Source organism: Equus quagga, unplaced genomic scaffold (genome assembly GCF_021613505.1).
Source record: "Equus quagga isolate Etosha38 unplaced genomic scaffold, UCLA_HA_Equagga_1.0 153_RagTag, whole genome shotgun sequence".
NCBI classification, from domain to species: Eukaryota; Metazoa; Chordata; class Mammalia; order Perissodactyla; family Equidae; genus Equus; species Equus quagga.
Genome location: NW_025796915.1, coordinates 6,221,500 through 6,237,663, shown reverse-complemented (window position 1 = coordinate 6,237,663; position 16,164 = coordinate 6,221,500). Strand labels below are relative to the sequence as shown.

Genomic DNA, 16,164 nt, shown 5'->3' with positions numbered 1-16,164 from the left:
GGAGCCACACTTCAAGTGCTCAGTAGCCACATCTGGCTGGTGGCTTCTATACTGGACAGTAAAATACACGTTTCCACAACCGGAGTGAGTTCACGGGACAGCACTGCTCTAATAGGTGGGTGTCATTATCATCCGCATTACAAACGGAAGTTCCCAGAGCTCAGAGTCTGCCCCAAGTCACAGAGTCAGTAAGTCTTGACCTAGGATTCAAACCCAAGTTTGTCTGACCTCCAAGCCTGTCTCTTAGCCACCAGGACATACCACCTCCCCACTCCTGGAGCTCTGATCTAACTTCTCAAGATCCCCCTTTCAGAACCAGTTGACTTCTGATGGAGAAACTCTGAATCCACTGACAAAAAGGTGTAGTAAAAACAGGCTTACCAGGGACCCACCCCACCCATCACCAGAAGGCCTGGGAAACGCCCAGTGTTCCTACAGCATCACCAGAGTTGAAGAAAGGGGCTTGGTCAGGGGGACAGCGAGGGAGAGCCAGGTGGGGGTCTCTTGAGAAGTGGAGTAAGACCCAAGTGAGAGAACAGACAGAAACCCAAAGAGGCTAAGAGAGACGAGGAGGATCTAGAGAGCCCCCCTTAAGAAGTTCCTCCAGGCTGGGCTCCTTGGTGTCACAGACAAGTGCCAGGTGACACAGAAGCCAGTGTCGAGTCAACAGTGGGAGGCACCTGGCCGTGGCAAGGCAGCTCTTTGCGGGCTCTAATGCTTCTCCCCATTTCAAGCCGGCTTCATGGAGATCTCCGTTCCTCCAGGACGAGGTATAAGGCTACAGAAGGAGGGTGGGAGACAGGGCAGCACCGTCAACCTCACTTCCTCCAGAGCCTTTCCCTAGGACTTCTGCTCTTAGGCAAGGCGAGATAAGAACTGGACTGCAGCCCTGTGCACTGGTGACAGCTCAGAGGAAGGCCTCCCTCCTTCCCAGAGTGACGGCGTAAGGAGAAGCTACAGCCCCTACTGGCCCATCAGTCCTGGCTGGCTCCCCGCCTCCCTCTGCGATCTCACCCTCACCCTACTCCCACCGGGCTGCTTTCCCCTCCCTCTAGACCCTGGGGTACCACCTGCAGCACCCCCGGGCGCAGTGAGTCTGCCTACCTCTTCCTGGAAAGCAGTCTGATAGTTCCTGCACCCCAGCCCCACCCTATCGAGGACTGACTCCCATCCCTCGCCCACCAGTCTACACTGAACGGTCTTCCTCTTCCCCAGCAGAAATCACCCCAGCTCACAAAGCATGCCCTTCATGAGGATCCGTTTCAGACATGGGGTCAGGACAGCGTGTTGAGGGCTCTCTCCCCAGGGGAGTATTTGGGAGTGGGTAGAGGGCCTCCTCCCCCAGCCCTCCATCACACCTGGCTGGGTGGTGGTGGTGGAGTCTAAAACCAAAGCCTTCAGGCCAACTGGGAAGGAAGAGTCCCCTCCCCTGCCCGCAGTGTTCCCAGTGCTGCAGGCCTTGCAGGAAGGACTCCTGGTGCATTTGGGGGAAGACGGAGTAGCACTCCAGTGCCAACTAAAAAGCATCTTCTCCCATTGGGCTAATACAGTTCTTACGCACAATTTAAAAAAAAAAAACAAAACAGATGAAGAGCTGTGAATAATGGTTATCAAGGATTTAAAAGGGCAATGAGATAAGGCCATAACTCTTGGAGCTCTGGGCCCAAACAGCCTGCCAGGGCATGACAAGCAGAGTTCACTAATTTACCCTCCAAGCCACCGCCCCTGCTTCCTGCTACAGTTCGCCTCCTTCATCCAAATTCAGCAGGTTGACCTTCTCTTCCTCATTCCCCATTCCCCCACCTCTCCGCTTTATCCTCCTTCCTCCCAACTCTCTTTCCTCCTGCCTCTCCTTTCCTCATCTCACAAAAAAATGCCTAAGCTATATTAAAGACACTTTAAATCAAAGCTTTATGATACTTTTACATTTCTTTCTATAATCATGACTTTTGCAGCCAACCTGAGAAAGACTTGTATCCTTCCCAGAAAGTCCATAATACTATACAGAGTCAGGGAGAACACCAAACTGGGGCATAGCCCTCGAGTGCCCCACAAAGTGCACACTGTGCCCCCAGAGTGGGCCAAGCCCCGTGCTGGGCTCAGAGACCGCGGCGAATACAAACTGGTCCTGTCCCTCAGGGACTCATGGCCTCGTCATTCCACCCCGCTCTGCCCCAGCCCACCCCCAATTTAAGAACACAGCCCTCCAGGGCCCCGGAAGGATGCAGGTCATCCTCACACCCCAGGCCTTTCCTGCCCTGCTCTGAGGCTTTCATTGTGGTGTTTGTGTCTCCTGGACCCCGGGCCCCTTATTCTAGGTTCCCAAGATGAAAAGGCCTAATCTGCTTTGCCAACAGTCAAGTGCTATCAGTACAGGAGGGCTCTATTATTAAAATCCAGAATGTTTGGAAGATCAAAATTTTCACTCTTTATCCTCAATAAAAGCCTTGTCCTGGGATTATCTGGTGGTGGTGGTGGTGGTGGCGGCAGCTGCCCCAGGACCCCAGACCCCCGCCTGCGTTACTCACATGCTGGATAACTGGAGGGGCCACCTGCCTCCCACAGACAAGCCAAGCCGATCCCTGCTCCCAGTCTTCGCCAAGAACAGCCAGCCTCTGAGAGGACAGGGCAATGGCCGCAGCCAGACTCCAGGCCCTGAGAGGGCTTCCCCGGCCTCTCAGCCCCACTTCTGGTCTTTCCCAATGCTGGGAACTTGGTTCCTTCTTCACCCTTTGAAGGACGCAATTGGTAAAGGGGCGCTTTGGTGACAGCGGGTGAAGGAGCCTCTTTCCGACAGCCTGCCGCACCTTCAGAGTAATGAAGTCGGCCAGGGCAAAGGGGAGGGGGTGTTCACGCTCAGGGAAAATCTCCAGGGCTGAGTAAATGGGACTCCTGCTTAACCCCCTAAACTGGGATGAACCCCCACTTAAGAATGTAAGTCTCTGCACTACCCACCCTCATGGTTTCAGAGGGGCCTCTGCACAAGAATCTGATTTGAACCAGGCTTAGAGGTCTTTGGATCTGACTCTCCAACTGGCGGACCCCTCCCCCAGGGGCCTCCACTAATGTGGCCTCTGCTTTACTCCACATTCACAGGGACAGCTCGGAAGCCCATCTGCCCCATCCTCAAGCTGACTGTGCAACATCCTTGGCAAACAAAAGAACTCAAAAACAACCTTAGTAGGAACTGCAACTCCCCCACTACCTGCTTGAGAATGCCAGGGCCGAAGGACCCTCAGGGGAGGCCCAGGCCCACGGTCTGCTGTCTGCAATGGAGGGTGCCTCAAAGCGACAAACCCGCCAACAGTCCTCACTGATGCAGAGGCAGGAAATTCCCCCTCCCTGAGTTTCTCCTTAGCCCCAAGTTGAGAGGGAACATGTATTTTGAAAGGCGAAAGAAAGAAAAGAAAAAGCCAAGGGAGAAAAGCAAAGAGAGAAGGGAAGAAAGCATCTTGGCCGTGAGTCTCAGAGAGCATTTGTTGAAAACAAGATATTGTCCCTTTAAGCATATAAAAACAAGGCCCTTGAGCATGCAGTTCTCACTCTGGTACACAATTATGGGTGCTTTCAGCTGTCTAGCACTACTTCAAGTGCTCTCTTAAACCAGACTGTCAATGGCATGTTGAAAGCTATTTTGCTGGCTGCTATCATTAATAGCAAAGTGGAGAGCTGGGCTGATGAGAATTAAATATGGGGGAGGGGAGGGTCATAACCAGTCATTACAGAATTACCAATATGAGAATGGAGACAATGCCACTTTGGGGAATAAAGTTCAAACCAGCACATTATGGTGGGGAAGCAGGCGGGGGAGGCCACAGACTGCGGCGTGGAGCGTCCCCTACCCCCACCTCGGCAGATGGACTCGGGCCAGCCCTGGAGAGCCATATGGGGCCGGAGGAGCCACAGAGTCGGGAGTGTGAGAGCTGAGAGGCCCTGGAGATCACTTTGCTGCAAAATGTCACCACCTCGCCTCACTCCCCAAGCGGAGCCCCCCTCCGCATCATTCCGAAGACTTGTGGACTTGTGGCTTCCGGAACACACCTCACTGCCTTTCCAAGAGCCGCCGTCCCCCGTGGAGGAGCCCCCACTGCCAGCTTCTGCCTACAAACCCCTGCCTGCCCTTTAAGACGAGGCTCAAGTGCCAGCCCTTCGGGGTCGTCTTCTCTCACCCGGCTCCCCTTTTCCAGCAAGAACAAGCCGCTCAGTCCCGGGTGCTCCTCCTGGGACACTCGGCCATTAGCACTTACCTCACTGCATCGCAATGACTTTAGATGGAGGGAATGGTGTCTTACTCGTCTGTGTGACCAGCCCCGGCCCTCACCCAGCACCTCCCAGGCCCCTAATGACCGTTTTGGGAATGAGTCCAACGCCCTTGTATTACTGATGAAGAAAGTGGATGCTGAGCCGTAGGAGGAAGCCTGCAGAGCCATAGCCAGCCCACAATTAAACCCCCACCTCCTACTCACAGGGCTCAGGGAGTTGGATTCCACCCTCTGACAAGCCGGGCAATTCTGAGTGAGGAAAAACCAACATGTTTCCTGGGCACCTACCACGTGCTGCCTGCAGAGAAGGGGCACTGGCAGAGGGGCATCCTCCATGCTTAGGACAATGAGATAATGAGCTGCGAGAAGGGACATCGGGCATGCCTGCCCGATCACGGGGAAACTCCACTGAGATCTGGCCTTTGTGTCCTGGCGGCCCAGTATTTTGTACAAACAAATGGGATAGAAAAACATTTTCCTGTGCAGGAAGGAAAGGGGAATTCATTTCTTGACTGACTCATTCCTACAACAAAATGGAAACGAAGGGCCTCTGACACAGACTAGACCCTTCCTGTGTTGGGTGGGGAAGGAGGAATCAAGAGAGAGAAAGAAGAGCTCTGTGCTCTGGGGGTCCTGGTCCAGAGAGCTCATGGAAAGAGTTTTAAATTAGGAGCCAGGTCCCCACCCAGGCTCAGTCTCCTGATCCATAAGTAAGGACAAGAGACCACGTGCCCATCTCCCAGGTCGTTTCAGTGATCAGGCGTACGTGAACGAAGAGAGCTGAAGATGTACATGGCCCCCAACTCTGTCAACTCCATCAGCAATTAAGAAGAGGGGTCCAGAGAAGGCTGGGTGGAAGGCAGTCCTGAAGGGTGGGAGCTCTTCCTGGGTGAACAAGACAGGGTGAAGGGAGCTTTGAGCTCAGCAGACCCCAAAGCTGAGCGAGGCCAGTACCCAGGACAGTGAGAGGAGCTGCACGAGTAGAGGGGAGACCGTTCCAGAGGAGAGTGATGAGGCAGGAAAAGTCAGACGGAAACCAGCACACAGAGGGGTTCCTGGATGCCAGCACTCTGGGCAAAAAATGATACTCGAAGGAATTTCTTTTTAGCTCAACCCAGACACCAAACAGGCACCGCCCTACTCTAAGGACGAGTGTCCCCTCTTCCACTTGGAGAGTGGTTCCCACCTTCTCCCTTCCAAGACAGACTCAACTCCTGGCAGGGTCACTGTAACCTCGCCACCTGCTGGCTCCCTCTAGCCACTTGCACCTTCTCGATGGTCACAGAACTTCAAGCAGTTGTACCTAGAGATCTTCCAGTCCAAGCCCCTTATTACTTAGGTGAGAACACCCCGGGGCGGGGCGGGGGGTGGTGACAAATGGAGATGTCCCATCTCCCTCTTCAGTCCTGTGTTCACGGCCACCCCATGGCTTTCTGTATCCTCAGGGGAAAATGGTGACAGGTTTTTACCACTTTTGCTCACCTGTGCACCGTATCTCTGGGATTGCTAGTCACATATCCTGTATACTACTATACACATCAAATCAGTAGTTGTGCAAATAGCCAGCAATTCGGAAGAGGACGACGGGCAAAGAGAGCTCAGCTGATAGGGACTGGGGGACTTTGGACTTTGGTGTAGCCAGGTTTGTAGCCTCAGCCTCTTGAGATGATAACACAGAAAGAGGCAACTGTCATTAAAGAGACAGAGCATGATTAGTTAGTAAACGAGCACTCTTCAAGTCTTGAGTCTTGCTGAAAAGAGACCTGGGGTTGGGAGGAAAGGCTGGTAGCAGCTATGCCACTATCACAAGACTATATGCCTCTGGAAACATCAGCTCCCATCTCTGAGACTCATTGTCCTCATCGGTAACTTGAAAGGTTTGGATGAGAAGTCAAAGGACTCTCGGTTCCAGGAGGAAAAGTTGCTGGGTTTACAGAAAAAGGTGACAGTAAAGTGTTGGCATGACACTGTCCCCAAACCAAACCTCAAGTCCTCTTTCAAAATCTCGGTGCTCATGGCCGAAGGGTGAAAAGATGGCTTGAGCCAGCTTCCCATAGCATCAGTACCTCAAACCCACACACAACCGTTGGTCTGAAGCGCTTGCTTGTAAGCTGGCTTTGTGATTTGTGGCTGACATTGGAAAGCCTCTGCAGGAACAAGATGGGGACTGATGAGGTAGCTGGCCAGCCATCGGGGCCTCCCCGGCCTCAGAGAATCACCCGGCACTCTGCCTGGAAGCAGGGGCTTGAAGAGGTGGGTGACGTCTGACGTCTCGGGCCAGAACCGTGATTCTGCAATCCTTGCTTTACCATAATTAGGGAGGGAGGCAGAAGAGGAGGAGGAGAAACCATTTATTACTTCTCTGGGATTCGACAGCTTGGAAAAAGAATGAGAGAGAGCTAGAGAAACAACCAGGAAGAGAGCCAGCCACACTGAGTTTAACCTCTGGGTAAAATAAAAATGGACTGGATACCCCATCAGCTGCCCTCTCTCAATCCTTGGGCCCATCTGGCAGAACCTGAGGTTCCCAACTAATAAGTATTTCCCAGAGAGCCAACAAAGATGGGCTTTTTATAAAATACATGGTTGTAGTGGTGGTGGTAAGAGAATGTGCATGTGTGTGTCTGAGTGTGTGTGCAGGCTGAGGACTGCCACACTTCTCAAGGTGCTGGCTCTGGAGATCATCTATTACATAAATGTACAGACAGTCCCCACCCCCACCCAAGCTTAAAGATGAAGAATCCAGCCTGTTTGTTCCAGGCAGATGTAATCACACGAACAGTCAAGTCTAGAGGGCAGGACACTGCATGAATAATTCAAGCACTCCAGTCACTTGATTGTGTGTGCAGATAAAACACCAGTCAACCGCTAAACAGGTCAGCTGATAAACTTGTTTGCTCAGGCCTAACCACCATCCGCCAAATGCACCCAAGACCCACGTTGCAATTAGTGGCCGGGTTTTCTGCTGCAGAACCCTCGCCAGCCCAGGGCGTGGACAGCCCCATTAGGTCAGGGTTGCATTTCTGAGCGAAGGTTTCTTCACCTCCTTGCCTCTTTGTTCCTACACAGCCACAGGGCGATTTCACCCAACTCAGAGATTGCCATAAACCCTGCAAAGGCACCTCGCTGGGAGCACACACTTGCATGCCGGGAAGCAGGCGGGAGCTGAGGCTGGAAGGCAAAGGTGAGTGGCATGTGAGGTGAAGCGCCCAGTTTGGGAATCCAGAGGCTGGGGTTTGAGTGCCAGCTCCGCCCTCCTGGCCTCTCTGAAGCCTCAGTTTCCTCGCCTATAAAAAGGGGGCAAAGAATCCATTTATCTGCCTCTGGCAGCTGAGAGGATTAAATGAGACGATGTAGCCAAACCTCAGGCATTCTCCCCCTAAGAACCCTGTTTGGGGAACAGCCAGAAGTCCCAGATGCACACAGCTGCTCTTGATGCAAACCCCACCACCAAATGCGTTAAGATGGTTAACTCTTACTGGGTTCAGAGTGTCCCCAGGATTCCGGGAACAGCTTTGCTCCACCAAGGTGCATTCTTTGTGCCAAAGAACCATCCACTCACAGACAGGGGGAACACCACCCATGCAAACCTCAACATGCAACGACATATTATACCTTAATTACGAAGCTCTTAGAATAACTGCTGCTATAAATTTTAAACCTGGTGCAATTACCCTCTTTAAACACACCCAAGATACTAAGTGCTGAGAAAAAAAGGGGGGGGGGTGGATAAAGGGAGGAGGTGGCACCTTGCATAACACCCCAAGGTCCTTGAACACCTGGGACCCCAGCTGCACTTCATGCATTCTTACTGGACGAGTCAGACCCAGTCAGTTCCACCTAAAGGTGGGCAGAACCTGTCTCTATCTAGTCCGTTCTCCCAAGGAGAAACATCCTTACGTACAAAGCAGCGTCTGTTTGTGATTTCTGTGGCTCAAGAAGTAAAAACCTGGTAGCCTTCATGTGCCTTCCTAAGGAGCTAATCCCTCAGGAAGCCACAAGCTGGCTTCCCACATTGCTCAACACCCTCAGGCTCCTTTCTGGCTGCCCTTCACTCAACACTGGGGCTCCCTCCAGGAGGGCAAAGGAAACCACACGTTCAAAAGGCTCTCTACGAAACCAATGGAGCGGGCAAGAGCCGACAAGCATTCCAGGGGGTCACCTGCCCTTCTCACCTGCCCTGGGTCCTGCCCCCTTAAAGAGCAAAATTTAAACCTTGTAAACGACTGTTAATTTAGAGCAGAAAACCCATTCAAGTCACGGTCACCAAGGGCTAGAATGAGTCAACAGCCTTCTGAGATTTCAAGAACACCAATTGTTAAAAAGAACAACCGGTCTGCACCATTTATACGTGCCAAGTCAACTCTAATCGCCGGCCAAGCCAAATTACAGGCAGCCTCTCCTCGGAACACAAACACACAAACAGGCCTCTCCCACAGCCCAGCCTAGCACCCGGACTAGTTACTGATAGGCACCGAGATAAAGGGTGTTTGTATTTGCTTGGTTTGAGGGATACTGTTATTAGAGCACTGACAATAGCAGGTAGTTTACAGATCCATCAAACACCACCACACCAGCTAAACTGGTTTGACTTCAGGATTTCAAAGCTGAGCTCAACTCCCAGCCATCTCAAAAGTCCCGGCTAGGCTGTCCCCAGGCAAGTTCCTTCACCCCTCAGCTTCAGCTTCCTCTCTGTGAAATGGGAACGCAGCTGCCTTCAGACTCAGATAGCAGGAGAAAGCTGCCTTAGGACTGGAAGGCACTGGGGTTGTACTTCATTCCGACTTTACGTTTTTAAGCAGTTAGTCACTAGTTCCCTTAAATTTTGACAGCTCAGCTTGGCGTTTAAGACTCTCGAAGTTTAATCTTATCGAGGCAGAACATCACATTTTTGAGTGAGCACAAAACACACGCACACCCCTCCTGCATTTCCTCTTGAGAATTTTACACTGAAATAGATGAAAGCAGCCTGCCACCTCTGGGCTGCAGGAGTTTATAAGGAAGATTTTGAAGGTACAACTTTCCCTTTGCTCCCTTATCCTCCACCAAGATCCAAGACTCGACTAATTTCACAAGCTCAACGCTAAAAACTCACCGCGACCAAGAAATGAGCAAAGCCTCAGACCCTGCATTTCAAGGACCTGATCCATTCTCCTCAAGAAGTAAGAGAAACAGAAGTAGGCTCACTTTCAAAGAGGAGGGGCCATACAAAATCCATGTATTATGTAAGTTTTAAAAAACGAGCCCCATTTTTTAAAGAGAAAAGCACTTACCTGCTTGTGCATTTCAATGTTCAAGCCATAGGACATCTCATAGTACTAAAAGTAAAAAGAGCTGCCGTTAACAGACAACACAGAAATCTGTTCATTTTCCAGAATCAGCTACTGGGAAGGTTCAGGCCAAACCATACTTTTAGGATACATTTGCTTAAAAAGTTTAAATCAAACCCCAAAGCCAGCTATCGAGGGGCTTAAGAGCTGACAGCGGGCAAGTGTTCTTCTCATCTCAACACAACATTATACACACAGGAGTAAGAATAGCTAGGCTCTCCCTCCCACAAGCACCACATGTGCCATATATCCTGTTTATACAAGATTTGGGCTCAACAGGGAATCCTGTGTACACTGGGACCCTCTTGTCCTCTGAGAGTTATTTAGCAACGTGTCGAAGGCCTCTTATGTGCAAAGCAGTGTAGGGAGCTGCGCTTAAGTGCCTTCCATGCCCTCTCACAAACAGAAGATTGAAACTTGCTGGAAGAGACATTGGAAAAGGGAAGACAGTCTACCTACTGCCCCAGGGCTGACAAGATTCTCTGTTGGGGGATCCCTGAGGAGGGGAGTGGAGGCAGAGCACTTTCAAAGGCTCCTCCAGTCTCAGAAAACCCTGGAGAAGGAAAGGGGTAGGCGGAGAGGGCTTACGTCCCACTCTGGCTAGACCCAAGGGCTGTACAGTTTCCCAACGCTGCCAGGAGGTCTCTGAGAGATTTTTATCCAGTCCTGACGTGGGCTGATCCAATGCTATCTAACTAGCCAAGACAGGGCAACCAGCCCTCGGGAACCTTCAAAACAGAGGGGCACAAAGGCAGGGTAGAAGTGCTGGCCTGGGGTTTGGCTTTCTCCTGCTGCTCCTCCTCTCATCCACCCTCCTCCAAGTGGCCGGCTAAGGGAGGCTGGGGCAGGGTGGGAGGGCACTCCGATTACACCCGCTCCCAGGGCTGCCCTGCGGCGGGCCGAGGTGGGGACCCAGCTCCAGTCTCCCCAGACCCCCTCCGGCCCCGCGGGGCCGCCTCTCACCATCACATAATGGCGCTGCATCTCTGTCTTCTCGTTCGCCAGCTTGTCATACTCCACTTTGAGGCTGCGAGGGCAGGAGGAGCCGGCTCAGGCCTGGAGCTTGCAGCCTCCGCCGAGGCCCCAACCGAAGGGCCTCGGGGAGCCATTTTCCACTTCCCTGACACCCCCCCGGGGGTACCCCATTATCCCGGAGCCTCGGGGAGGAGTAGGACTCGGGTCCCCGCCACGGGGAGGGGAGTGAAACAACTTGAAACTTCCCGCGGCCGGGCAAGTGGATGCATCGCAGCCGCCGGGGGCTGCACCCTGACGCAGGCCCGCGACCCCCAGACCCACAGCGAGCCCGTCGGCGACACCGACCCCCACCCCGGGGGCCCCTGTGAGCGGCGCGGGGAGCCAGGAGGCTGCAGGCAGCAAAGGGTTAAGGCGCCGCGCACGGAAAGGGGAAACAAAAGGCGGAGGCCCCGGCTGCCCCGCCGCCCCGGGGTCGGGAGCCCCCTCCGTCCCCGCGGGGGGTGGCAGGAGCGCCAGTGGGGACGCCCCCTCCCCGCCAGGCCCAGGGCGGCCCCCACCGGCCTTACCTGTGATACTGAGCTTGCAGGAACTGGAATTCGTCTTTGATCCTGTCACAAGACTCAGCCACCGTGAATTTAAATCCCGGCTGCCCGGGTTGATGGGGAGCCTGGAGCCCGCGAAGACAAGACAGGGGAGGGGGCGGGGGCGTCAGACGCGGCTCCAAGCTGCCCGGGCCCCTCGGCGGCTTCCCCCGGCCTCCCCCCGCCCCTACCCAACCAGAGAGGCCACCCTCAGCCCAGAACCTTCCCAGCAAGTTTCTCAGCTCCCCGATGGGGCGGGAAAAGGGGGGCGCCCCAATCTCTCCCTATTGGCCGCGGGTCTCCCATCCCTTTCACCAAGGGGCTCCCATTCCCAAGTAAGACGGGGGCGGTGGAGACACGCCGGGTGAGTTGAGAGACTTAGGAGAGGGGGCGGGGGGCAGCGTGAAAACAAACAGCTCTACTGGAACACAGGCAGTCCCCCACGCCACTCCGGCGGAATTAACCTCCTCTCTCAACGGCGCCCGCCCCATCCCCATCCCCTTTGTGTGAGTGCGTGCACACACACACCCCACACCATAAAGGTAGCAACAAGCAAAATGGAGGTGCCAGATAAACTGCCTCGTTCACCCTGCCATGATAGATGCTTAAATAAACCGAGTTGCAATTACTCACCGGATGTCTGCCTTGCGGATACATGGCAGGGAGGGGTCGTGATTCCGCGAGCGTGGAAGCGCCGAGAGCTCGGGCCGGGGAGGTGCGGGGGAGGGGGGAGCCAAGCCCGAGCGGGGGGCGGCCGGGAAACCGAGAGCTCGCCCCCGGCCCCCCCAGCCCGCTCTCGCAGCGAAATCCCAGAGTCGGGCGCCCGCCCCAAGTGGAGACAAAGAGCCGCGGAGCAGGCGGTAAAGTCGTCGGCGGGCGCAGAGGCCGGGCGGCGGGCGCGGGCTTTGTGCGCCTAGGGCTCGGCGGGCTGCGGCCGGCCGCCTTCCCCCGGCTGCGTGGAGCGCGTCAGAGCCGGGGGCTGCGCGGACATCGTCGTCTCCCCGGCGGGTCCGGCGCGGGGTCCCGAGGCCGGGGGCCCCTCCTGGGGCGAGCGCGGGCCCCCGCCGGATCACTCAGCGCGTCGCGCCAGGAGAGGGGCGCGCCGGGGCAGCCCCAGCATCCGGGGCGCGCGGGTCCGATCCCAGACGCGGCTCTTGGCGAGAAGGAGGAAGGAGGCAGGCACCGAGGTGGCGGCTTGGGGCCGCAGGAGAGCCGGAGGGTAAGGGCGGGAGCCAGGCGCGGGCGCTTCGACGCCCCCCCTCGGAGAGGAGAGCCTGCTGTTCCGTCTGCTACTGCCGCCGCCGCCGCCGCCGCAAGCCCTTCCCAGGGCCGAGGAAACTCCGGGCTCAGTAGGTGCAAATCAACCTCCCTGGCATCCTAACTCCAGCGGGCACAGGAAACCTCCGTAAAGGGGTCCTCGCTGCTCCCAGCTCGAGCGCCGCGTCCCCAGCGAGGAGCGCTCGGCGCCGCCACCGCCGCCTCGGAGCGCGCAGGCAGGAGAGCGCTGGAGAGGAGACGCAGCCCTAGACCGGGAGCTCTGCGGCTTCCTTCCTTCCCCACGGCCCGGCTCTCCTCTCCGCGCCCCGACAATCCCCCCAAACACACACCCAACACGCACACACACACACACACACACACCAGAAAAGTGCCCCGGACCTTCGGATACCACACACAGACAAGCGAGGGGGACGAGCACGAGGTCTGAACTGCCGCGAGAGCAGTTCCAAATAGGGACTGAAAAGTAACAAAATAATGTGGCAGCTTCGCCCGGCGCTGGCCAATGGGAACGCGGGGCCCCCACGTGGGGCTGCCGGACTCGGCCTGCGACTGGGCGCCGCCGGGCGCGACGTCACAATGCCCTCTTGTGTCTAAAACTATGCATGAAAAGTAGCAATCAGGCCCTACCCGCTGGTGACTTTCGCATGGGAGTGAAAAACAGCGCTCCTCAGATCAGGAATTAACCGAAAGACATATAATAAATAGATATATATTATAGTCCTAGGCTACTAGAGGTTTTTTCCGCCTCTTTTTTTTTTCCCACGATCTACTAGAAAATAATTATTTGGCAGGAGGGGGGAAGAGAGAAGACAGAGGAATAACAACAAAAGAAAAAAACCCAAGCTGTACAGTCCTCAAAACCTGTGGCTGGTAGTAATGTATCAGTTTATTCTGCAGTGGCGGCGAACGATTCCTCCCGCTAATCTCATTAGGTCTGCAAAGCAGCCCAATTAGATACTATAAAACAAACAGAATCACTTTGTCACTTTAATGTTTTCACTTCACAAGATTTAGGACAGATAAAATGGAGGCTCCCAAAGTTGCCTCCCACCTTAAAAAATTTGCTCGTAACTGAGGTGTCCCTTTCTTTACCCCTTCTCCTGCCCAGCGCCACCCCCCTACTGGCCCCCAGCTTTTCGTCTTTGTTCATTCGTCCTTCTTTTCAGAAAGCCAAATAAACAGCGTCTTTGATGTGCGACGGCTGCCTATGAGTAGTCTGAGGAACTCTTGCTTGGCGGGCAGCACAGATGGAAGGAAGGGCCCTGCTGCCCGCGGACGACCGGCTCACTTCGCGCTGTCCCCACTCGGGGCGCCTTCCCGGGGGGGACAGCGACGCCCTCGCCGCAGCTCCTGACTGCGCGCTGAGGCCGGAGGAGCCGAGTGAGGGACGGGGTGGCGGCCCTGCCCCGCTGCGGCCCGGGATCTCCGAGTTCCGACCCGGTTTACTCGGCCTGCTCGCGGCAGTGTCACAGCGTCGGCGGAAGCCTGTGGAGGGGCGCGTGCGCTAGCCTGTGGGTGTCTCGGCCGCCAGCCTCGACGCCCCGGGAGGCGCAGACTCTCACCCGCCCCCACGCCTCCAAGGCTCCCCGCGCGGTCGCACAGGCCACTCGACTCCGGGGGCCGGTTTGCCCGCAAACCGATAGCCTAGATCTCCTGCCCTCGGGGTTACATCAGGGCACACCGGCCACGGGGACGCGGCCCTCGACCTGCTTAGAGGCTGGAGCCGCCGCGCCCCAGACCGCGCAGGCACCGCAGGTAGGCGGGCCCAGGTGGACCTCCAGGGCCCTCCCGGGCATCTCCGAGAACCCGCACGCACCCCGGGGCCGGCGACGGGCGCGCGCGAGCCGGCCGCGCGCCCCTGGATCTATATTTTCCCCTCATTAGGAGCCGGAGTTCGCTTTTGCATCTTAATGAGGAGCTGCGAGCGAGCGGGCGCTCGGAGGCCAATGCGCAGGGAGTTACACGTGAGCGCCCGCCTCGGAGCTGAACCTCCCTGCGCCCGCTCCGGCCGCCAGCCCAGAACCGCGCTCGTCTCTTCATTTATTTATTCTCCTAAATAAAAACATAAATCGTGTGCGGCGCGCACTGAAGAGGGGGGTGGTGAGAAGCCGGGCTCGACAGATGCGAGCATCTGGCCGCAGCATTCATTAGACACAAAATGGCTCCTTTCTGGAGCTTCCTTTTCCCCTCCCCCTTCTCTGCCCTCCCCCTTACGTCACGGGTGGGCGCACCCGCTTCCACCCGCCCCGCCCCTTTCTCTCTTCTGCTCCCACGTGGGGGCCGCTGGCTCCGCCCCCAAGTGAGGCCCGAAAGACCAATCAGAGACTGCTGGAGAGACTCTCAGTTCCTGATTGGTGGAGCTACCGGGAGCTGTCAGTCCGCAGCCAGAGCTGTCAGTCAAAACCACGCGGGGTGGGGGAGCGCTGACAAATGCCGAGGCTTCTGAGCCTCCCGCTTGCAAATAGTGCTTGGAATGGCTGCTTAATTAGCTTTGAATGGCTTTTCCTTCCAGCTCAAACAATCTGTCACTACCATGTGGTATAAAGGAGCCATGCATAAAAAAGTAAGCAGAGGCTAAATATCAATTTGATTTTGTGTATCAAAGGAATATTTTATTTTTCTCCGTAGTAATGAAACGTATCAATTTAAATAATAAAAGGTAAAAACACACACACAAGCCCCCCAAAAAAAGAAAGAAAGAAAAAAAGAAAAGAAAAAAAGATAGAAAAAAGAAAAAAAAAGCAGACTCCACGGTTCTCCGACTTCTGCGCACGCCTGAAACGGGTAATTTCTACGGCCCATGTTCAGGAGGGAGCCTGAAAGATCCCCCCGCCCCCTTAAACTTGCATTAAGTGTTTTGTTGTTGTCGTCCAGAAGTCTAGGAGGAGTGATGGGGGAGGGGTGGTCTGTAAAAGGGGAGGTGGGGGCGGGGAGGGGGAGAACTTTAAAGGGAGCTCTTTGAAGCTGCTAATCAAAGTGGAGGGGGTTTTGAGATCCCCCATAAACTGAGGGTCCCACAGCAGGTCTCGATTTAGGAGCTGAGAGGAGAGGCGGGAGAGCGGGTGTGCGTCTTGCTCGGATTTATTAAACACAATGCCTTCAAGATGCCCGGGACTCGGCGCCTCTTCGGGCCTCCCTCTCCCAGCCTCACTCTGGACTGGCTCCGATGGCGCCCGCCAGCAGTCGGCCGACAAGCCCGGGCCCCGAGTCCGGGTCTCTGCGGACTGTGGACAGAAGAGCACAGCAGTTCCGTCCCGGGTTTGGGCGTCGCTCCTATCCCGATGTCTGCGCTCCTGGGGACCCCACGATCCAGGGCGCTCCAGCAGAGCAGAGTCACGTCGAGCTCATCTGTGAACCCCAGCGCGAGCACCCGGCCGGGTACAATGGAGGAGCCAGCGGCTACGTGCGATAGAGGTGGTTCGGCAGAGCGCAGCCTCCTCTGCCTGGCCAGGCTGGAGGACCCTGTCACGCCGTCAGGAATGATAACGGCTCTAGAATGCTTAGTGTGTACAAGGCAGGGCGCGCTACCCAGGAGAGAACTCTGCATCCTCACCTCACTCCCGAGAGAAGCAGCCTGGCTCGTAGCCCCATTTTATAGAGTGAAAAAGAGAGGTTGAGAAAGCTCAGTAATTTGCCCCAAGCTGGGCAGAGGTGTCAGGATTTGAATCCCGGGCAGCTGGCTCGACTGCCTACTTCGGCGCCCCCTTTGCTTGCACGCACGAGCTGGATCGTGTGAGC

At 55.6% G+C, this 16,164-nt stretch overlaps 1 protein-coding gene across 8 annotated transcripts in view; it reads right to left on the bottom strand.

Moving 5' to 3' along the window:
- Positions 1–11,911, bottom strand: part of LOC124233061 (transducin-like enhancer protein 3) — a 48,708-nt gene extending 36,797 nt beyond the window's left edge. For all 8 annotated transcript variants that reach the window (XM_046650113.1, XM_046650116.1, XM_046650115.1 and 5 more), the window contains exons 1-4: positions 11,782–11,911; positions 11,134–11,234; positions 10,556–10,619; positions 9,536–9,580 (exon numbers count right to left, since the gene is read on the bottom strand). In XM_046650113.1, the coding sequence (XP_046506069.1) occupies positions 9,536–9,580; positions 10,556–10,619; positions 11,134–11,234; positions 11,782–11,805 (234 nt within the window). In that variant the 5' untranslated portion in view covers positions 11,806–11,911. The remainder of the gene's footprint in view (positions 1–9,535; positions 9,581–10,555; positions 10,620–11,133; positions 11,235–11,781) is intronic.
- Positions 11,912–16,164: the final 4,253 nt, after the last annotated feature.